We start from the raw sequence: 22486 nt of genomic DNA, 5'->3' as shown, positions 1-22486 counted from the left end.
CGCGCCCGCACCTGGAGGACGCATCGCCCAGCACGGCAGACGTGCCGCCACAACACAACACAGACGTAGACGTCGTGCTGATAACGTATTACGCAACCCTTCTGCTACTATACGAAGTAGTCCAAGAGAGTTCCGTAACTCTGCAAAAGTGGAGACACAAGATATAAGGGTGTGACATCCTTTCTCATTCATCCATTGCATTTTCAAGTGTACAAAACCTCTCCTCCAACCCTCTATTTAGAGGACAATGTCTTGCCCACTTTTTATATTAGTGATGAGTCCAATTAGTGGGTAACCGGGTTGGGCCTTCATGGTCCGGCGGTTTCCTAACACCTACCTCTGCTTTTTCAGTTTTCTTTTTTTTTTTCATCCCCTTCTACGTCCCCTCTCAGAAGTAAAAACAAGAAAAAAAATACTTCCCTCCGTTTATGTCCCTTATCTCGTTCCGTTACTCGAGTAAAACAATTATGGACATGATTGCATAGCTACCGGTCTCTGGTTTGCCTAAAGGAGCGATCACTCCATCCTAGATTTAAATCTCCTTTTAGCTTAAAAAGTACTATAGTGCATGTTTTTTTACCTCTTTAATCACTTATATCTTTTAAATCACATATTATTTTTAAGATCTATTTGCATCATTGTACTCCACTTAAAATATGTGATAAAATGAGATCCATGTTGAATATATTAAAATATTTTATAAATTTAAAAGTAATTTATTTAAATTGTAGAAGTAACTTAGCTATATAATAGAATATATAATAGAAGTAACTCTATGTAGCATTAGAAGTAATTACATTATGAGTGAGTTCCAATAAGAAACTATGTGGAGTAAATTCAAAAGTGTAGAGAAGATTTTCATGTAAATACATTCATGAAAGTAAATTTAATAAAGCTTGAAAGTAATTTATATAAATTATAAAAGTAACTTAGCATAAAATAAAAGTAAGTTGTTACGATATTAAAAGTAAATTCGTCGTAGGAATAAAAATATAAGTCTATTTAGAAATTAAATTTAATCAGCACAAATTATGGAATTGAGTAAAAACAATAATAAAAGTAATCAACTCAAAGCATTATGAAATTATGAGAAGTAACTTAATCAAATCTAAAAGTAATTTATATATAAGATAAAAGTAACTTACATATATGATAAAAGTAATTTACAACATAAATGTTTTTTCATCATAATATTATCATGTAAGATCTTGTTATAAAGATTTAATTGCAACAAACATAATGGTGTAATCAGATTATAGATCGGATAAGTAATTTAAGAGAAAATTTTATAAGAAAAAAAATATGCACAACCTAATAACAAAAACTACTTGCATGCATGTGTGTAATGCCATTGGTACTTCTCACGTAATTGTTCGCGTCGCTCATTAATTCTAAATCGATATGCCTCTCGAAATAGATTTTGCAAACAATTATCGTTGTAAAACCCATTTATGTCCCTCGTTGTGTTCCATTATCTGAGTGTAAAATAATTATCCTAGTGAAATGCAAGCCTAGTTACCCTAGTTTTGTATCTATTTCTACCTATCATCTCGTTCTATTATCAGAGTAAAAAACAATTATCCTGATAAAATATCAAGCTATTTACTCCATGTCTAATAATTGCCACTACGGTAAATTTTATTCACGTTTTCATTTGTAAGAGTAATCTATTTACTCCATTTTTATTGGGACAGAACCCTGAGTAATCTATTTAATCCATTTTTTATCGGGACAGAACAATGAGTAATCTATTTACTCCATTTATTTTTTGGAGAGAACACACTGCACTTGGTGTGGGTAAAACAATTACACAATGCAGAACAATCCATTCTTGTGGTCACTTCTGTGAGTAAAACAATTACACAATGCGCCAATAGGTCTTCAGTCATGTACTCCTGTGGCCGGTGTGTACAGCCAGCGGAACGCAGCGGCATTGGAGACGCATCATGCAAGCAATGGCGGTAGTCGGTAGAGGAGCCAGGGCAGCAGCAGCCCATCGGAGGCGATCAGCAGGTGGAGGAACCACCAGGGACCAGATCCAAGGCAGCGCGATGAATGGAGATGAGCAATGTGCTGACAATGACGACGGGGCGCCACAATGTGCTGAGGACGACACCGTCGCAATTAGGGATGGCAATTTAACCCGTTTGCTCGTTTACCCGTGGGTAAAAACCCTAATAGAGTTGGGTTTGTTCTCCATTTAATACCCATGAGTTTTTTATTTGGTCAAAATCTATACGCAACGGGCATACGGGCACGGGCATGGGTAGTGACTACCCATGCCCGCTTCGCCCGTTTACCCGCAAAAACCAACTGACATATGTTCCCTCAATCAAATTAGTATAAATGCCACTATCTAGTATTGATGAACTTGTAATGCTTGTGGAGCTTTGTGGTTAAAGTGTCGAACTGTGAGTACGTGGCAGGTAAACGGGCATGCCCGTGGGCACATGGCGCCCGCGGGCAACGGGCATGGGTAGTGTTCCTTGCCCGTCATGTAGTAATGGGCATGCCCGCGGGCATGAATTACCTCGCGGGCACGAGCATGGGTAGTCACTACCCGTGCCTGTGACATCTCAGCCCAGGGCTTAATAGAATTAATAGAATACTCATATCAACAAGTTGCAACTTTTTTTCCGGAATCCGATCTATAAAGAACTCTGAGGTTAAGAGTGCTTGGACTGGAGCAATTTAGGGATGGATGGCCGATCGGGAAATTCTTTCCGAGTGTGCACGAGTGAGGACAAAGTGTACAGAAAAGACATGTGTTGGTCTGTGAGGGCAGTCTATGACCTATGAAAGCTGCCAGATGTAAGCGGGCCCGGCCTGAAAAAGGCGGGACGTTTCAAAATGGTATCAGAGCCGACTCTCGCGGTTTCACGGGCGCGTGTGTCGCAGTATGGTATCAGAGCCAGGCATGGTGCGCATGGCTGGTGTGGACCCGGAGTGGTCACACAGCATGGCACATGCTCTGGCACTAGACACACGGACGTGGCCAAGAGGGGACGTTCCGATTCTCGCGGTTTCACGGGCGCGTGTGTACAAAGTGTGCAGAAAAGACATGTGTTGGTCTGTGAGGGCAGTCTATGACCTATGAAAGCTGCCAGATGTAAGCGGGCCCGGCCTGGAAAAGGCGGGACGTTACAAAATGGTATCAGAGCCGACTCTCGCGGTTTCACGGGCGCGTGTGTCGCAGTATGGTATCAGAGCCGACTCTCGCGGTTTCACGGGTGCGCGTGTCGCAATTGCGCAGGCATGGTGCGCATGGCTAGTGTGGACCCGGAGTGGTCACACAGCATGGCACATGCGCTGGCACTAGACACACGGACGTGCCCAAGAGGGGACGTTCCAGGCCTAGGGTTAATCGACGGGGATGTCGATCTCTCTTAAGGGGGTGAGGATTGTGACATCCGTATTGGTCTGTGAGGGCAGTTTATGACCTATGAAAGCTGCCAGATATAAGCGGGCCCGGCCTAGGAAAGGCAGTCTATGACCTATGAAAGCTGCTAGATGTAAGCGGGCCTGGCCTGGGAAAGACGGGACGTTATAAAATGGTATCAGAGCCGACTCGCGGTTTCACGGGCGTGTGTGTCGCAGTTGCGCAAGCATGGTGTGCATGGCTGGTGTGGACCCGGAGTGGTCACACAGCATGGCACATGCGCTGGTACTAGACACACGGACGTGGCCAAGAGGTGACGTTCCAGGCCTAGGGTTGATCGACAGGGACGTCGATCTCTCTTAAGGGGGTGAGGATTGTGACATCCTAGCCTAGAGCTTAATAGGATTAATAGAATACTCATATCAACAAGGTTCAACTTCTTTTCCGGAAGCCGATCTGTAAAGAACTCTGAGGTTAAGCATGCTTGGCCTGGAGCAATTTAGGGATGGGTGACAGAACTCTGAGGTTAAGCGTGCTAGGCCTGGAGCAATTTAGGGATGAGTGACCGATCGTGAAATTCTTTTCGAGTGCGCACGAGTGAGGACAAAGTGTGCAGAAAAGATGCATGGCATAGAGCAATTTAGGGATGGGTGACCGATCGGGAAATTCTTTCCGAGTGCGCATGAGTGAGGACAAAGTGTGCAGAAAAGATGCTTGGCCTGGAGCAATTTAGGGATGGGTGACCGATCGGGAAATTCTTTCCGAGTGCGCACGAGTGAGGACAAAGTGTGCAGAAAAGATGCATGGCATAGAGCAATTTAGGGATGGGTGACCGATCGGGAAATTCTTTCCGAGTGCGCATGAGTGAGGACAAAGTGTGCAGAAAAGATGCTTGGCCTGGAGCAATTTAGGGATGGGTGACCGATCGGGAAATTCTTTCCGAGTGCGCACGAGTGAGGACAAAGTGTGCAGAAAAGACATGTGTTGGTCTGTGAGAGCAGTCTATGACCTATGAAAGCTGCCAGATGTAAGCGGGTGTGGACTGTGCGCACGAGTGAGGACAAAGTGTGCAGAAAAGACATGTGTTGGTCTGTGAGGACAAAGTGTGCAGAAAAGATGCTTGGCCTGGAGCAATTTAGGAATGGGTGACCGATTGGGAAATTCTTTCCGAGTGCGCACGAGTGAGGACAAAGTGTGCAGAAAAGACATGTGTTGGTCTGTGAGGGCAGTCTATGACCTATGAAAGCTACCAGATGTAAGCGGGTGTGGACCGTGCGCACGAGTGAGGATAAAGTGTGTAGAAAAGACATGTGTTGGTCTGTGAGGGCAGTCTATGACCTATGAAAGCTACCAGATGTAAGCGGGCCCGGCTTGGGAAAGGCGGGATGTTACAAAATGATATCAGAGCCGACTCTCGTGGTTTCACGGGTGCGTGTGTCGCAGTTGCGCAGGCATGGTGCGCATGGCTGGTGTGGACCCGGAGTGGTCACACTGCATGGTACATGCGCTGGCACTAGACACACGGACGTGGCTAAGAGGGGACGTTCCAGGCCTAGGGTTGATCGACGGGGACGTCGATCTCTCTTAAGGGGGTGAGGATTGTGACATCCGTGTTGGTCTGTGAGGGCAGTCTATGACCTATGAAAACTGCCAGATGTAAGCGGGTCCAGCCTGGGAAAGGCGGGACGTTACAAAATGGTATCAAAGCCGACTCTCGCGGTTTCACGGGCGCATGTGTCGCAGTTGCGCAGACATGGTGCGCATGGCTGGTGTGGACCTGGAGTGGTCAGATAGCTTGGCACATGCGCTGGTACTAGACACACGGACGTGGCCAAGAGGGGACGTTCCAGGCCTAGGATTGATCGACGGGGACGTCGATCTCTCTTAAGGGGGTGAGGTGAGGATTGTGACATCCCAGCCCAGAGCTTAATAGGATTAATAGAATACTCATATCAACAAGTTGCAACTTCTTTTCCGCAAGCCGGTCTCTAAAGAACTCTGAGGTTAAGCGTGCTTGGCCTGGAGCAATTTAGGGATGGGTGACCGATCGGGAAATTCTTTCCGAGTGAGGACAAAGTATGCAGAAAAGACATGTGTTGGTCTGTGAGGACAGTCTATGACCTATGAAAGCTGCCAGATATAAGCGGGCCCGGCTTCGGAAAGACGGGACGTTACAGTGCCCGTCATGCCCGACTGCCATCCCTAGCCGCAATGGATCTCGGCCACATCAATCCGCTCTGGTTGCCGCACTTGCTCGATCTGTCAATGGCGATGAGGAAGGCAGATAGGACTGGAGGACCCCGCGCTGCCGGCAAGGGTGATGCGAACCTCACCCTCACCCGTTGCCTCGAGCGCGTCGACGCGGCGACGCCTGTCGTCCTAAGCACCATGATGCCTGCCAGCAAGAGGGTCTCGATGCCGCCGCCGCTAGAAGCGCCTCATCCCCACTGATCCCCCCTCTGCCGGCAAGGGTGACCCTCACATGCCACCTCAAGCGCGTCGATGCCCGCAGAGAGGAGGGACTCGATGTTGCTGCTGCCGGGAACGCCTCCTCCCTCGATGGTGCCACCGTAAACCGGTTGCTTCATCGATGGCAATGGGACGAACTCCTCCATCGATGGCTGCCGCCGGCAAATCCTCGCATGGTGGCAACTGGAACGGCCTCCTCTCGCTCCGGATGAAGCGGAGTGGGCAACGGTCAAACGAGTGGTGGGTGGTTTGTATGTGGTAAAAAAAAACCATATAAACTAGACGGCACCCCGCGCGTTGCCGCGGGTGCAAATATAGCCCCATACGGACATAGACGTTATATTCAATTTTATTTGTAACTATTCATTCAATAAAATGTGCAAATATCACATAGATTGGCAAACATGTTAAACCTGATTCATTTATTTGATATGTATAACTAACTTCACAAGTCTCATAGATGATATGAAGGGAACTCATTTTACATGGCAAAATGGCAACATATATATGAAAGGATATAACTTTTTTAATGGGCTTTAAGTACTTAACATCAAGCACAGAAGTTACATGAAAAAGGATCAAAGATAAAATCCTAACATTCCATGATACTTAAGGTCTCCAGAATCATGCATTAATTTAGAACATGAAATTGCAGCTTGGATTATTGGTGCCTTAACCATTAAAATTCCCTTTATGAACAGCTGCAGTTTAAGAAAGGAACAAAATTAATCTCATAATGATGGACATTAGAGCAAAATGGCAACATATATATGAAAGTATATATGTCAAGAGAAATGCCAACGACCAAAAATGGTTAAGGCAGCAAAGAATGTATTGACCACTCCTGCAGCTGCTCAAAGCACTGCTTGATTGTGTCAAACATTACAGTTTCACTTCCAGTCAACACAAAATCAAAGAGAATACCTAAGAATAATTTGAGTGATAGGACTGAATACTTTTGCACCAAAAACTATTACAAGGCGTAGCTTTAGCTATGTTACTACTGAAATACCTTAGCATGCCAGCACCACTGAATAATCATTGCGGAAAAAAAATACTGCAAGTTATAGCTATGTTCCATGCAGGTCATTACTCGAATCATGCCACGCCACCTTGCTGGCTCCTCTGCAAACCAGTTCAAGTGTTAATTTACGTGTAAAGATTAGTATATATGTTCTAATATCAGTAATCCACACCTAATTTATATTAGTATCTATGATATGTTCTAATTTACACCTGAAGATTAATAGTTATGTAAATTACCAAAAAGGCAAAAATATCATCCACAGAAAAGCCCGGGACATGAATCTGAGATGCCATACAACAAAAATATATGCTATTAAAGTTGTTGAATGTTGCTGAACTACATGATCTGGTAGAAATAGAACAGATAAGTTAGATAGTGGAGCTATGTTTCATTTGGCTAACAATAATGCAATGCGTTTTGAGCTATAAAGAGAATAAGATAGATGTTATTAGTAGTTAAGTTAAGTACCTAATTGTGCCTCTATCATCTTATTTTAGTGCAAAAGAAATAGTACATGTAGTTGGCTACTACGAAGTCTTGATGTGATAAATAGTTAATTTCATGTTTCTAGTATGAAGATGTCAGTAGTTTTCCAAGAAAATAAAAGGATAATTAGTATACGCGCTAGAAGAGACCATGAAAATGCAGTATGTTATTCTTGCCAAATTCTTGTGTTTCACCTTCCATGCAGCTGAATAGACCAAGACAGTTTGCTCATAAGTGAAAAGAATCATTTAAGGAGCAAAAGATGAGCAATGAAATTAATCCTTATACATAGATACATATATTCCCATACAGAGAGGTGGGAAGAAAGTCAGCTAAACTGCACATATGGTTGTTGTGTTCTGAACATAACCTGGGTATAAGAAGCATCACTTAAGTTGTATAAAGGAGGACGATGCACATGTTTTTTTAATTTGATGTTGTTGCCCTATTAACCAAAAAGAAACTGAAAATAGGAATCCCACACCATGGTACCATTTGTTTGACCCATCCAAACACATATTGGCCTGCTTACCGTGCACAAGAATATATGTTGTGGACAACAAAAATGTCTGCATACTGAATCTTTAATTACCACAAAGAACAATTTTGAAGGATTTGTTCTATACTAACATCTTGAGAAAGCAAACTGGATGTTATCATTAATGGTTTTGTCTAAAGAAAACAACCTGTGTGCAATTTATGATATAAGCACTAATCCTGGTAATAGAGAAATACATGTTAACAGCTCTGCTTACCAAACAAAGCTAGGCAGTCAAAGGTAAACCTGAGCAAGTGGAGGATGAGATGCTGGAATCTGGTTGGGCTCAGATTGATGGTCATCGTAGCCTCTGGTGCATTGGAACAGGTTAGCTATGAAATTGTGGTTTGAGTTCAGAAAACAAACACACTACAGAGTCCTAACATGTATTCTATGAACTGGTACCTGCAATAACTGGCAGTTTTGAGGTTGCATAAGTTGCCTCCTCATGCTAAATCAGTACATGTGATGATCTGACATTTCATTAACCATTCAATATTCAATAGAGAAGTAGGTAGTTTAAAAAAAACGACCGAGTAAGATACATCAAAAGTAATTTGACATATTTGAAGATCTGCCACTCTGCATAAATGAGCGAAGAAATATATGAGCATATAATACAAGAAATAAGCAAACATAACCATCTTGTACATGGACTAAAATACCTGATTAAACTGTAGCTTGGTTTACTAACTTGCTGTGGGCACATATCAAGAAACTGAGAAATCACTGCGCCGGGAGCTCACCTGGCAATGAGATGCTCCTGGCTTCCCCACGCTTTTGCGGTAGCATTATATAATCTGATGACTTAGTCATATTATTTGACAGTATTCACATACTGTGAACAGAGAAAAATAATCAAATAGAGCAAAACGTGCTAGCAATCTAGAATTATTTCTGATATATTCCATGCGTCCTTCTGATAAAATGCAGAGGAGTTTGCAGAGGGGTAAACAAAAAAAAATGTAGCGCACCTCAATGGTTGGTTCAACAATGTTATTAAGGAGGACAGTGCGAGCTGCGAGGTTCAGAAGATGAGGGCATTCCAGATGGAGCTTCCTGCACATGGCACCGCTGCCTCCGTGAATCTGAGCATGCGTCGCCCGGTCGCCGACGAGCTGCCACGAAACTGTTGCACCACCCCCGAGCCCGAGCTCCTGCTCTGCCACCGCCATCGAGCTCCCGCGGCACTGCTGTCGCGTGAATCTGACCACCCAATGCCAGCGTCGGGGATTAGGATGGGATGCACGATTGGGGATTTGTGGGGAAAGGGGATGGGGAGGTTGTGATTTGGGCGCAGCCTCTCGATTGGTTCGCCCGATGGAGGAGCGGTGGAGAGGGCTTCGGGACGGGATGCTTGGTCGTGGACGGGCGGATCGAAGCTGGATTAAAAGATCGGACGGCACGTGACGCATGGAAGACTGTTACCCTGTAGCAAAGCTAGCTGAGCTGAGATTCATCGGAGCACTGCTGTTAGTGGGTTGTAAAAACTAAGGATTTAATAATAATATGATAGGAAGGTTCATGATATAGCTAGTAAAAAAAATTACAACTTTGATTTGTTCATTGTCCTGCTGAGTGGGGCTCATGCATGTGGGAGCGCTGGCGCTGGTAGTGGCGCGTTGCAACGCACTGCGTGTTGGATAGTAGTTCTATTAAATTCTATGCATTGGAAATATTAATATTTACATTATTGTGATATTAAACTAAACACAAAAGATGGATTATAAGATGAAATAGAGGAGAAAAGGAAATAGGGGCTAAGAAATAGAGGTTGTTGTTGGAGTTAGAACCATTTTTAGAGACATAAGGAAATGGGGGCAGCCCTCATTTAACTTTTAGGGACTCTAAAATAAGAGTTATTGTTGGAGATGCTACAAAACTAAAATTTTAGAATATGGAAGAGCATAAGGGAACTAGTCTATAATAAATACCCTACTATATGATAGCTAAAACAACACCACGAACTTATCAGGCCTCCATTACTTACGGGATCTAAAAAAACTACATTAATTATTTACCTCGTAGAATCTGGAATCAAGAGTAAATTTCACGGTACTATAGATTTAAGATGTTCTCTCATAAAATTATAGATTTAGCGTCAATTTTATCACGAAACTACAGATTGAACACTAAGTATCACAAAATTATAGATTTAGTATTGAAGTTATCACAAGACTAAATATTTTAGAGTTCAAATCACTAGCATTACCGTTATGTTGGAGTTATAAATGTTGTAGTTTTGTGACTAAATTGTTACTAAACAAATAATTTTGTTAAATTTGCTAATTAATCTATAGTTTCATAATAAATTTAGTGTTAAATCCAATAGTTTTTTATACAACTTCAATTTTATAATAACTTAGTTAAAATACGGATAACACTTCATATCGCGTGTTCGACGCAACAACAAATATCGGACGGCTAATCCACCCATGCTTTTCTTATCCTCTCTCGTTTTTTCGCTGCTCCCCATTTTCTCCACCGCTCACGCCCTATTTTTCTCTGCTAATGGTGTTGCCCCGCCCCAGCCACGCGCCGCCAGCCCGATGTCGGCTCCTCAGTCAGGTTCGAGCGGGAGCACTGGATCTGGCCGCGGGGGACCAGATCCGTTGCCTCGACGGCAGCTTCGCAGAGCCGCGCCGCCGTCTCTCGTCACCACTTCCCTTCATCGTCGCTGCCCGTTGCCTCCCGTCTATCGCCACCGCAACCGGAGCCGCCCCAGATCTGGTTTGCGGGCTTCAATCTCGAAGTCTTTAGGGTGGAAGGGCTGGCCCGTGTGCCACCGTCTTTGCAGTCGACGGCGGCAAGACGGGGGATGGGAGGAGGTGATGGTTGGCGACGGGGCGAGGGGGAACGCCGCCCGTGTCACCCCAGGTCCCCAGTTCAGAGTGTTAAATATTTTTTTTTATGTTTCACTTGTTTGCGTTTGGTGTTGCAATCACTACTTTTGGATGTTGCATCTGACTTATACTTTTTTTTTTGAGAAATGATCTGAAATAACTCTTTGTTGAAACAATTTTTATTGGTTGGTGAAACATTTTCCATTGAATAATGAAACATCTTAATGAAATATTTTTTAATGAGATGTGAAACATCTGCAACATTTTTTTTACGTGATGAAATACTGTCCGGATTTTTGACTGTGATCGGACATCTGAAACAAGTTTATTGAAACATTTTTTAATGAGTGGTGAAACATGTGCAACATTTTCTTTTATGTGATGAAACATCGTCTGAAATTTTAACTGGGATCGGACGTCCGATCCCTAGTCATCTCCTTAAAATACTTGTAGTTTTATGGAATTTACTCTGACTAGAATCAACTACCTAAAACAAGCAAACTCATTCGGTCACTGCGCTCAGACAGCCAAAATTAAAGCTAGTACAAATTTAAACCTCTGAATTTAAAATTGAAAGCTTCAATCTAGCTACTCAGATACTCTGATCTCTTTTGCATTTTCATCACATGAGGGAGCATGCGTTGGGGTCCTCGTCGTTGAACAGGTTGGTGAGCCGCTCCTCCGTCCTGCCGCCGCCGGACACGTAGGCGGCGGAAGAGGCCTCCACGTTCCTGACGTGGCCGGGTGGGGCCCGCCTGTCATAGGCGGCGACGGCGACGTACGGCTGGCTCGCCGCGCTGTACGGCACGTACGGCCACAGCTCGGACTTCTTCCCCGTCGACTGCGCCTTCTTCAGCACCTTGCTGGCCTCCACGTACCCGCTCACCGTCACCTTCTGCTGCTTCCTGTTAATCTTCACCGACTCGACGCCTGAAAAACCATACCAAAAACAAACAGAAACTAAAACATTCAAATTCAAATTCATGCCAGGAAAACCACAAGATCTTGTGCCAAAATACTGCATGCATATATGATGCATATATGTGTGTTTTGCTGGAAAAAAAATTACAGGACAGGAGAAGAACCTTTCAAGGAGGAGAGGGCGTTCTTGACCTTGAGCTCGCACCCATCACAGTCCATCCTGACCTTCAGCTCCACAGTCTGCAGCTGCCTCCTCTTGCTGTTCTTGTGGCCATGGTGATGATCACCACAACTGAACAGGCCGGCCAAGTACTCCAATGAGCCTCCCATTTGACACCAAGTTTCTGAAGAACCGAAAGAGATCGATCTGAGCCGCTAGCTTGACTGCAAACACGAATGGAAACCAAATGTGAGGCAGATTAACTAGTATATATGCATGTACAGCACGAGATAGAAAGCATCTGCTGTTCCTTTTGGCAGTGACAGTAAAAGCCAGATAATCTGAAAAGTGTCACCGATCAGATGCAGCCTTTTTTTTTCCCCTCTTTTTCTCCCCTCAAATAGGCAACGACAAAGTGATGATGGATTGAAAGCAAAAAGGAGATGAGAAAATCAGTGCCTTTGATGCAAGGAAGCTCAGCTCAGATCACTATTTAGATACCTATCACCTTGTGGTTTTCACAGTTCAGATCTCACTATCTATCTGTGAGTACTGCTCTCTACATGGCCACATATCTCCTTTTTTATAGGCACCTGCAACTGCAAAAGCATGAGGCTGCCTGAATGCCACAGCTGTCAAGTGCACACAATGCGTAGCACTGGTGGTAAGCAAGAGCCTCTCATCAAGGAAGGCACAACTGTGGCATGCAGGGGCAAATCAACAAGAAAGATCCCCTCAAGGAAATTAGAACACAAGAAAGGCACTGAGCCAAAAAGGACGAAACAATGGCAACCTTGTGTTAACTGTTAAATCTTGAGAGAGACTACTCTTTGTGAAAGGTGAGGTCTCTAAATGTTAAGGTTTGTGTTGCAACTAATAGTGTTCTATTGGATTAACTCGTGCAGTCATCTGATGTGCACCCTCTATTCTTAAAAAAAAAACTTCTACCTATAAATCAGGACACACCATTTTTCGATTTCAAAGTTGATTTTTTCTTCTTTTTTTTTTTGACAGAGCAAGTAATGGTGATTGATCACAGAGACACAGGAAGGAAGCATGTGGTCTTTGGTCTTCCTTGTCTTGTCCCACTGTCCACTGATGGACGTGATGCCCCCTTTCTCTCGGATGACAACAGAGCTCAGGCATTATCTTCTGAATCCATTAACCTGACGATAAAAGGTAAAAAACTACTTCAGTGAAATCAATTCTTTACACGAGTTTGAACTCTTTTATGAATTTAATCGTTTTCCGTAAAATTCTCGCGAAATATCACGCATGCATGTTGCATTCCAACGGGATGATAATGGCACCCAATAAGTTTTGCATGATATACACATTTTACTCTGCCAACACAATGTATGTGTATACAGTCTTTCCACTGATCAGATATGCACAGAATTGCAGGGGGGAAATAAACTGTTTCTCCATCAGTGCAGAAAAAAGGAGTGAAGCACTGACGGTGATCCATAATGACTAGCAATACACTGTTGCAAATCTGTCTGCTAAACACAAGAAAATTGCATATCCACCATCGCATAAGGTTGGATTCGCTGAAATGTCATCACTTAAATGGGCTTCGCTAGAATACCACCCTCAACCGAATACCATTTGACACAATGTCATTTTCATCATTTCTTCCATTTTAAGCTCATTTTATCATCTTTGCAGTTGTTTTCCGAGGGAAATACCCTTGGTTCAAATGGTTGAACCTGACATATAATTTTTATCTCCCCAATGCTAGAACTTTGTCATGTGTACAGTGTATTTGGCATATAAATTGGAATGCGTATTTCGCATATAAAATGCGATGTTTTCTGGCATATAAATTAATAATTTAGCAAGTAATAAGTAATCCAAAATGTTAGAAATAAATCAATCACGTGGAAGGTAATCCAAAATGTTAGAAATAAGTCAATTACAATGGGAGAGATAAATAACCCAGAACAGCACTATCACATTCTTGGTCCAGGGGCAATTCTGGCAATAAAAATCTTAAAAGAGAGTAAAATATTTTCTAAGTGCCAAAAAGGATGAAAATGGTATTGTGTCAAACGGTACTTGGTTAAGAATGGTATTCTATCGAAGCTCATTTAAATGATGTTATTCTTGCGAATCTAGTCTTACACGATGATAGATATACAATTTTCTCGTTAAACACTTCACCTTTTCCTTTGGTTCATCATGCAGAAGTGCATTTCACTTTCAAATGATTACTAGCTTATTGCTCGTACTATGTACTTTCACGGTCTATTGTCTTTAAGTTGTTCACATCGACAAGCCGACAAGCATTAGTGGGGCATTTGCCATGATGCACTTGTAACTTGTTGAATTCATCCTGCTGGCTCAATGCCTGTCGACTGAATTTTTGTCATGTAATTTTTGATTGATTTTTTTTTTTTTGTTCTAGATTTCTTCAGACTGTAGGTGATGACCACAGAACATCGCCCTACCTATACTATACTGCTATACGCCACTGCATTTTCTTCTGATATTTTGGTGCTGCTCCTACAGTTTGTGCAGTTTCCTTCTGATATATTGGTGCAGAGGCCTAACTGTACATGCGTCAACTGCATATATATCAGGTCGCAGAAACTCTAACAAGAATCCTATAGCCAAGCCTGAATGCCATAACTGAAAGAGAAAAAAAGAGGCCTGTTTCTGCTCATGGCCAATGTGTAACGCAAGCATTATGCATGTTCACACAGGGTACTGCACATAAACAGAACCCCAAAATCATAGGGATGGTCAGGTCACACATGAGGATGGCACAATTATTTGCCCTGTCATAAATTTGCCGTGAGCAATGCAACCAGGAAAAGTTCTTGCCACGAACTACACACTGTATTCCCAAATATAAGCATTTTTAGCATTGAAATTTTGTACACAATATAATCATTTGTAAAACATTGGTTCCAATGTACGGGAATCTAGGCATTTTCAGCCAATCAGGTGCTTATGAGGGGAATCCAAATAATTCAAAATTCAAAATTTGACCAACGAGTAACTGAAAAGAAATATTTTCTTTTATCCTTAATATTTGCTAAACAACTTAGAAATTCTTATTTCTAGGAACCGAGGGAGTAGAAGAGATGTGTGCAAGTGGACTGACCTGACATGACTTTGCCTGGCTAAATACATCCATGCAGGAGCTAGACACCAGGTGGTGGGTTGAGGCTTTGTCAAGTTGATCAGTCAAGACTGAAGTGAAGGAAGGAGATATCTGAAGAATGGACATGATGAAGAGGAAAAGAACAATTCCGAAAATCATTAAAGAAAAAAAAAGGTTATTGATTTGGTACTGCTTGATTGCTACAAGTGTCATAAACACCCTTTGCTTCTAAACCTGGATTGCCTGAAGATCGAAGTCATGGGTAATACGTTTTAGTGCAAGTTAGTTAGCATGCAAATCTGGTTTTTGGCCTGCTTTCGTACTGCTGCTTTATTATGCCAGGACAGGAATGTGATTATGGAAAGGTGTTTTGTGCAAGCCAAGACCAGCAATCAGCAATGCACCCTGCATCTTGATGTCGTCCCCTGTTCAAGTTTATGAGGCATCATTGCGTATTTGCATTACAAAGTTTCGAATCAGGCCAAGAATAGCTGCATCAGGCAGACTTGGAAAATGATACTTCTACCGTTTCACAATGTAAGTCATTTTAGCATTTTTCACATTCATATTGATGGTAATGAATCTAGATAGATATATATATATATCTAGATTCATTAATATTAATATGAATATGGAAAATGCTAGAATGACTTACATTGTTAAACGGAGGAAGTAGCTAACAGACAAAGAATTAGGAATGAATCTTATGGCACATAATAATCATTATCAGCAGCAGCAATGGAGAACAGAAAACATAGGTGGTACGGAATATATAGACTCCAAATGATAACCGTAAAGCATTCTTTGCTTGGCCAATATTAAAGCTTCATGTTTTGAAAGCCTGAAGCTAATCATCTGTAATTCTGAAATCTGAATCCATGTTGAAAGCCTGAAGCTGAAGTGTATCAATTCGTTTCACAAATACCGAAGAAACTGAAAAAGCTAGTGAGTCGTTGAGCCCAGCCCAGGACCGGAATAGATATGCGAGCAGAAGCATGGTAGATGGGCCAGAAATCCCAGAAATGGAAAAGGCAAAAAGCCCAAGGCCCAAGCAAGGCTTTTATTGGGAAAAAGCCCTATTGACTCTCTCAAATATTGCCGCAATTTGATTCCTATGCCTTAATCGGACTATCAAATATTTTAACCCCCAACTATTAAAACCGGTGCAATTTAACTCCCTCGGCTATTTTGAGGGTGGTTTTCGCTGATGTGGATTGTTGACCTGTTCACCCGGCTAAGTCAACGTGTGGGGCCTACATGTTATTCTCTCTCTCTCCTTCGCTTCTTCCTCCTTCTGGTCTCTCCCCCTTCTATATGTCCTTCCTCTTCTCCCCTTCGGCCCTTCCTCCAGACCTCTCTTGTTTGGGTCCTCTCATTCCTCCTCTCTACTACGGCCATGGGAAGTAGAGGGGCGACAACTAGTGGGACTTGGGGATGCGCGAAGCCCTACCGTGGAATCGGCCGCGCCTTGGCCTTTGATTCGGGGGCGATCTCATTGTTGTCTCGCCGCAAAAAGCCTGACGACAGGAGGTCTATAGAGGGTGCCGAGGTGGAGGGTGGTGAGCTTGAAGAAGGAGGGGTCGATGTCCATCTCATCGGGGAGGGAGGGTGGCGGGAGGAGGACAGAGATCCTATATCGTCGTTGCTAATTCCACTTAGCTCCTATATCTTCCTTCCAAAATCAAGCACTAACATTGTCAGAGCTTCTAGCCATGTCTACTCACCGCCTCGATAAGGCCGACACCATATCCTCCTCCTTCTCCTTCTCCTCCTCCTCCTCCTCCTCCTCCTCCTCCTCCAGGGGCGAACCATGCTTGGAAGCGTGCCACCTTGGTCTTGGTGGCAGCCGTGGCGTAGCCACTTTGCACGGTGCTTGCGGTGGTGACAACGTTGATTTGACCTGGCACGAGGACTGGGCAGCCCTAGAGGTAGAGGAGTGAGGTCTAAAGTCGTGGTTCCCCCGCAATGGGGCAATCGCTGTCACAATCATATTGGTCGGTGGCAACGAGCTGCTTAACACGGGGTGCCTCGTTTGGCATCCTCATCTATGCGTGGCACGACGCGCTGGCTTGGTGATTCCGGAGATTGATGTTTGAGAGAGATAAAGGGGAGAGAGAGGAACGAGGGAATGAGAGAGAGAATGCCATGTAGGCCCCTCAAGCTGACTCGCCCCGAGTAGACCAGGTCAATGAAAACTATCCTCAAAACAATAGAGGGAGTCAAATTGCACCCATTTTATAATTGGGAGGTCAAGATATTCAATATTGGGGTTGAGGAATACGAATCAATTGCACCTATATTTCAGAGAATCGAAGTGAACTTATTACTTTTTTAAGGAAACCTTGCGCTGAATTTGTCCCCACCTAAATTTTTGGCCTGAAAACGTAGATATATTTGAAAAATCAAACGTGCAAATGAAAGTGGGTTCCTCATTTCCCTCTCTAAAATCATGTTTCCCAAGAACTTACTGATAATAAATGAATACACAATCTGATTATCTGAAGAGAAATTCGTGTCCTACACACGGAAGCGTACTCCCCAAAACCTCAAAAACGAAACGATAAGGTGTTTCTGTTCCGCGGGGGGACCCCACCTGTCAGTCCCCCAGCCCCCAAGCCGCTAGAAAGATCCAAACCCCCCCTCGCCTCTCGCTGTCCCCCGCACCACACGCGCCCCGTACCCCGCACATCCATCTCCCCCCCCCCCCCTCCTCTCTCTCCTCCCTCCGCGCCGCGCGCCCCCAAACCCTAGAACTCCACGCACGCGACGCGAGCTCCAATCCCACCCGGTGTTCCCCCCCTCCCCCTGATTCGCCTGCAACCACCACTCCCCTCTCCAATCTAATCCTCTTCCGGCTGTGCTGTCCTCCTGCTCCGCTTCCCTTTTTTCCGCGAGATTTTGTTCTGTTTGGGGGAGAAACTTTTTTTGGGTGCTTTTTTTTTTTCTTTGGTTGTGTTGTTTCAGGAGCGCGCGTGGCCTCTGGAGGATTCGCGGCGGCTGGTAAGAGAGGAATCGGCTCTTTTTTTTTCCCACCCCCAGCGGTTGCGGTGGGATTTTTGTTAGGGTTCGTGTTTGATCTGACGGTTCCGTGTTTCCTGGGCTAGGGTTTTGGCGCTTCCGTGAAGGGTCGTGCCCCTCCCGTCTCCGACGTCCGATCTCTGTGCGCCGGGGTTGTCAGGTGAGCCTCCCCGCCCTCTGTGCCCAGCGATTTGTTCTACGGTTAGGATCCAGGAGTGGTGCTGGGACGTGGGGTCAGTGTAATGGTATCGGATTGAATGATATCCAGATTTATGTGTGAGTTATAATATTGCTAGTGATGAATCTAGCTACTATTTTGTTATTTCATATATCATTTGGTGAATTAGTAATTTAGGATAGTTCATTCATTTAGTCTTTAAGATAGAAAACTACCTATACTATTACTCCATAAAATAGAAACAACACTACAGAGAGTTGGAAAATTATGTCGGTGTGTCGCTGACATGTGGTCCTACTTGCCATCATTTGATATTATTTTCTACCGTATGCATGTTTTTATGTGACCAAGCAAATCATTGACATTTACTGATTTCCCATGTTGGCAGCTACAATGTCATCATACCCTGTGCTAAACAACAGACCTATTGATCAATGGAGAGTTACTGATCTGAAGGATGAACTTCGTAAGAGGAGGCTCCCTGTTAAAGGCTTGAAAGATGAACTTGTGAGGCGACTCTTCGAGTCAATTCAGAGTGAAAAAGAAGAAGAAGAAGAAGAACAAGATAATGAAACTGTCGAAGTGAATCCAGCAGCTAACCAGGCATCTGAAATACAGAGTGTTTCTCAGGAAACTACAGTTTCTATTACAGAAGTTCACAAGGAAACTGTGGTTCAAGTAACTCAGGAAGCTACACCTCCTATCACTGAAGTAAGTCAGTCGCTCACAGTTTCAGCTGCCGAAGAGCCCCCCAAGGTTAACGCGGTGGCAACCCATGAAGCTCCCTTAAGCAAGGCCCCAACAGACAAAGGAGAAGAGCCACCAATTGCAGGAGATGTTTCCACAGTGCAAAACGAACATCTTCATGCTGAAAATAATACTGAACCTTTTGTTGAGAAGACACAAGATGTTGGCACCAACGAAGCAATTGGTGCCCTTGATATGACCAGTGCTGATGTAGAGTCAGACATGACCTCTTCTGATATCAAGATAGATGCTACTGAAGCCAGCAAAGTTCAACAACATGACACAGTAGCAACAACTGTGGATGCCATCCCAACAGATGCTGATCCTATGGATACTGATGTTGCAACTGAGAAGGCGGTTCTTAATGATTTGGGTGACACTACTTCAGTGTATGATGAAGAGCGCAAAGATTCTGAGCTCACGAATGAGGACGAGAAGCCCATCGCACCAAAACCAAATGATCAGGTACCTGAGGTTAGCCCAGATTTAGGGTCTCCAATTAAGTGTGAGTCAATTTCTAGCGATGATATATCAACTAACAAAAAGAATAATATAAAGGATAATTTGAATGCTAATAATTTTGATTTAGAACTAGAGGCTAAGCCAGAGATGGTAAAACCATCTTCTGGCATTACTTCCATAGGTGGAGATTTGCAGCCATTGGATGATGACAAAGATCTGGGTAAAAACCAGTCATCTTTGGAATACATAGATTCCACAGCTAATGTGGATGAAGGCGGCTCTCCAGAGAAACTAAATTTAGACAGGAGTTCAGGTGATGAGTCAATGGAGGAGGATGTCATGGAGATTAAGCAAGTTGAGTCCAACATTAAATCTGAAGGAACAGCTGAGCTTAGCTCAGATCATGTGAAAGAGGTGTCCCTCCCTGATACTGTTGTGGACGATTCCTCTGTTGACATGAAAGAAGTTATAGCTGATGAAAAGACAGCAGCTTCAACCGAAAAGAGGAAACTCGAAGGTTTATTTCCTGACATTCCCTTTATGCTTCTCATTATTCCTTCAACTTGAAATTGCATATTTTCAGCATAGCCATTCATGGATTATAATACCTTGAATCAGACTGTCCTTGCCATTATGATTGTGCACAAAGTTGCGCAGATTTTTATTATGTTCTTTTTTCGTCCTTAGTATCTTGCAGTCACGTAAATAAATTATACCTTCAAAGATTTAATCATCAATAGCCTGTAAGTAAATTTGTTTCTCACCAATAGCAAACAAGTGTTACTCCCTCTGGTTGGGAATACATGACTGTTGACTCAAGTATTCCTGACCGGGGGGAGTACTGTATAATAGCGGTTGTGGGCGCTATCTGCAAAATAGCGGTTGCTATTTGGTTCATGTAAAATGTACATATTTTTATTTTTTGGACTTGGCTCTATGAATAATTAGTTTTCTAAACAATGATTTTAGAGTAAATTAAGGACTACTTTACAATTTTTAATTTCAACAAATAAACCTGTAGTTTGAGTTTTCTTTTATTCCATTATTGGAATATGGTGTCAATTATATCGATCGCTACGCTAATCTGATGGAAATCTGCTACTACCCTGCTATCTGCTATTTAGTACCTTAGCTAGGACAAGCACATCTGCTATGTAGTTCATTAAAAAAAAAATTATGAGAGGTCATGTGCTATTGTTGTCAACCGAGTTAACTAAAACTCTTAAATATTAGATAATTTGATGAAGTTGCGTGGCTATATTGTGTGATTGCTTTGAATTAACGTCTGTTTTTTGTTTTGGTGTCTGCTGAACGCAGCTGAAGAAACTGTTGCTGCCACTGAGCCAATCAAACGCCAGCGTCGATGGGCTGCAGATGGTGCCAAAGTTCCAGAGAGACAACCAATAAGTCATAGTGGCTCTGATGCTCCTAAGGAAATTTTTCAGCCTGCTTTAAAACGATCTTTTGGCAGGTCTGATTCAACAGCTAGTGGAGATTCCCCAAAGGAGCGGGTTGGTGAGTTCACTATTTGCTGATCACAAGTCTATATATTTCATTAGTCACAATCCTGTAATCGAACTGTATTTCCTTTATTTTGGCTTGCAGTGCCACCATCTCAGAAACCTGCAACAACTTCCTTGAGAATTGATCGATTTGTAAGGCCATTTACGCTGAAGGCTGTGCAAGAACTTCTTGGTAAAACTGGATCTCTTTGTAGTTTCTGGATGGATCACATCAAGACCCACTGCTATGTTACGGTATTTTTCCTTGCTATCAAAGATTTACAATTGTTCTTAGTTTGTTACTTATCATATCATCTGAATTGCATAAACATAGTTAACTGAATACATGAATTTCTGCACAAAAAATCTCTTTAGCCCTTTTTGTTAATTAGCATTACCAAAATGTGTTCAATCATGGGTATAATGGATCATTTCGACATGGGAATTCTTAACATGGACCCAGTGATAGATCATCTTGAGATGGTAACCAGAGAACTTAAAATTGGTTTTATAAATGTACTCCCTGTAGTCTAGTCAAATATATTTGATGCGAGAACTAAGTTTAGGTGTCCCAACGTCTGGAGGGAGTACTCTGTACCAGAATAATTTCATTCTAGTATAGCATTTGAAGTTCTTGTGTGGACTGGTTGTGCGTTAAATGTGAGCTTGAGCTTGCGTTGTTGTTCCACTGACTTTGCCTACATGGCCCCCATCTTGCAGTTTTCATCAGTAGAGGAAGCTGTGGCTACTCGGGATGCTGTCTACGATTTGCAGTGGCCACCAAACAACGGCAATCGTTTGGTTGCTGAATTTGTTGATCCCCAGGAAGTGAAGCTCAAGCTTGAACCTCCTCTGCCAGCGGCGGCTCCTATTAGCCCTGCTACTACACCAAAGGAGCCACCCTTTCAACAGGCTCAGGCTAATCAAAACATGCCTCGTCAAGCCGCTGCACCAAGGGAGCACTTGCCACCTCCACCGCCTCTTACTAAGCCTCCTACATCTGACTCAGGATCAGCAAAGGAGAGGCTTCCACCCACCCCAAAGAAACAGCCGGAACCTCCTGTTGTGACACTCGATGATCTCTTCAGGAAGACACATTCTTCTCCTAGGATTTATTACCTTCCTTTATCAGAAGAGGAAGTGGCAGCCAAGCTTGCTTCACAGGGCAAAGGCAAGAGAGAATGAGGAGCTGTAGCCTCTTTTTTCTTGTCGCTAGTATGGGGGCATGTGGAGGTATGTAGTGGTTACATACTTGCATGTGTATGCAGGTTGTAGGGCTGAGAGCCTGAGATCTTTCTTCCTAACTTTCCAGGAAAAATGGTGTACTACAGCTCAGCAGCTGGCTCTTGCAGTTCATTTGAAATAACAGGAGGCGGCGACTGCTGTTAGGTATTTTGCTGCAAGAGAGAGTAGCTGTAGGCTAGTGTAGAAGCAGCAAATGTATTTTCTACCGAAGGAATGTTTTTTGTTCTATCACTGTCTAGTGTGTTGCGTCTAACTCTTGTTACTTGGAACGTCTGACGTCTGAGATTATGGTTGGTTTAAACAATCGGGTATGGTTGCGACTTGTGACTCCTATTATAATTTAATTGCGAGGATAGTTATTGTCACATTGGCCATTTTGCTTGGTAAATTCTCACCTGTATG

General features: G+C 43.3%; 2 protein-coding genes and 1 long non-coding RNA gene across 8 annotated transcripts; 1 reads left to right on the top strand and 2 right to left on the bottom strand.

Annotated features, from left to right (window-relative positions):
• Nucleotides 1-5433: 5433 nt before the first annotated feature.
• On the bottom strand, nt 5434-9259 carry LOC127768913 (uncharacterized). Of its 4 annotated transcripts, none has more exons than XR_008016636.1 (5): nt 8874-9259; nt 8565-8737; nt 8305-8481; nt 6861-8209; nt 5434-6549 (listed from the first exon to the last, which is right to left on the bottom strand). It is a non-coding gene; the product is annotated as an uncharacterized LOC127768913 (long non-coding RNA). The 4 variants fall into 4 exon arrangements; XR_008016637.1 differs by lacking the exon at nt 5434-6549 and having other exon boundaries at nt 6556-6973; nt 8117-8209; XR_008016634.1 differs by lacking the exon at nt 5434-6549 and having other exon boundaries at nt 6556-8209; nt 8874-9258.
• Nucleotides 9260-11039: 1780 nt separating this feature from the next.
• On the bottom strand, nt 11040-12643 carry LOC127765897 (heavy metal-associated isoprenylated plant protein 23-like). Of its 2 annotated transcripts, none has more exons than XM_052290869.1 (3): nt 12325-12643; nt 11828-12047; nt 11040-11672 (listed from the first exon to the last, which is right to left on the bottom strand). In XM_052290869.1, exons 2-3 carry the CDS (start codon nt 11991-11993, stop codon nt 11365-11367), a joined length of 474 nt encoding a protein of 157 aa, XP_052146829.1. In that variant the 5' UTR covers nt 11994-12047; nt 12325-12643; the 3' UTR covers nt 11040-11364. The 2 variants fall into 2 exon arrangements, with proteins under 2 accessions (XP_052146829.1, XP_052146828.1); XM_052290868.1 differs by having other exon boundaries at nt 11041-11672; nt 12283-12641.
• A 4986-nt stretch (nt 12644-17629) lies between these two features.
• Nucleotides 17630-22451, top strand: LOC127766971 (uncharacterized). Of its 2 annotated transcripts, XM_052292163.1 has the most exons (7): nt 17630-17932; nt 18037-18110; nt 18517-19854; nt 20655-20852; nt 20943-21094; nt 21560-22072; nt 22152-22451. In XM_052292163.1, the coding sequence occupies exons 3-6, from the start codon at nt 18522-18524 to the stop codon at nt 22022-22024; spliced, it is 2148 nt and encodes a 715-aa protein (XP_052148123.1). In that variant the 5' UTR covers nt 17630-17932; nt 18037-18110; nt 18517-18521; the 3' UTR covers nt 22025-22072; nt 22152-22451. The 2 variants fall into 2 exon arrangements, with proteins under 2 accessions (XP_052148123.1, XP_052148122.1); XM_052292162.1 differs by having other exon boundaries at nt 21560-22451.
• Nucleotides 22452-22486: the final 35 nt, after the last annotated feature.

Source organism: Oryza glaberrima, chromosome 3 (assembly GCF_000147395.1).
Source record: "Oryza glaberrima chromosome 3, OglaRS2, whole genome shotgun sequence".
NCBI lineage: Eukaryota > Viridiplantae > Streptophyta > Magnoliopsida > Poales > Poaceae > Oryza > Oryza glaberrima.
The sequence above is the reverse complement of the archived record's forward strand: the minus strand, read 5'-3'. Positions and strand labels throughout refer to the sequence as shown.

Bases quoted from the DNA above. Each gene is read 5' to 3' on its own strand.
- LOC127765897 (XM_052290869.1), bottom strand. From the start codon at position 11,993: ATGGGAGGCTCATTGGAGTACTTGGCCGGCCTGTTCAGTTGTGGTGAT. The intron at 11,673-11,827 runs GTTCTTCTCCTG...ATGGTTTTTCAG, and splicing joins CGCCCTCTCCTCCTTGAAAG to GCGTCGAGTCGGTGAAGATT.
- LOC127766971 (XM_052292163.1), top strand. From the start codon at position 18,522: ATGTCATCATACCCTGTGCTAAACAACAGACCTATTGATCAATGGAGA. The intron at 19,855-20,654 runs GTTTATTTCCTG...TGCTGAACGCAG, and splicing joins CGAAAAGAGGAAACTCGAAG to CTGAAGAAACTGTTGCTGCC. The intron at 20,853-20,942 runs GTGAGTTCACTA...TTTGGCTTGCAG, and splicing joins TTCCCCAAAGGAGCGGGTTG to TGCCACCATCTCAGAAACCT.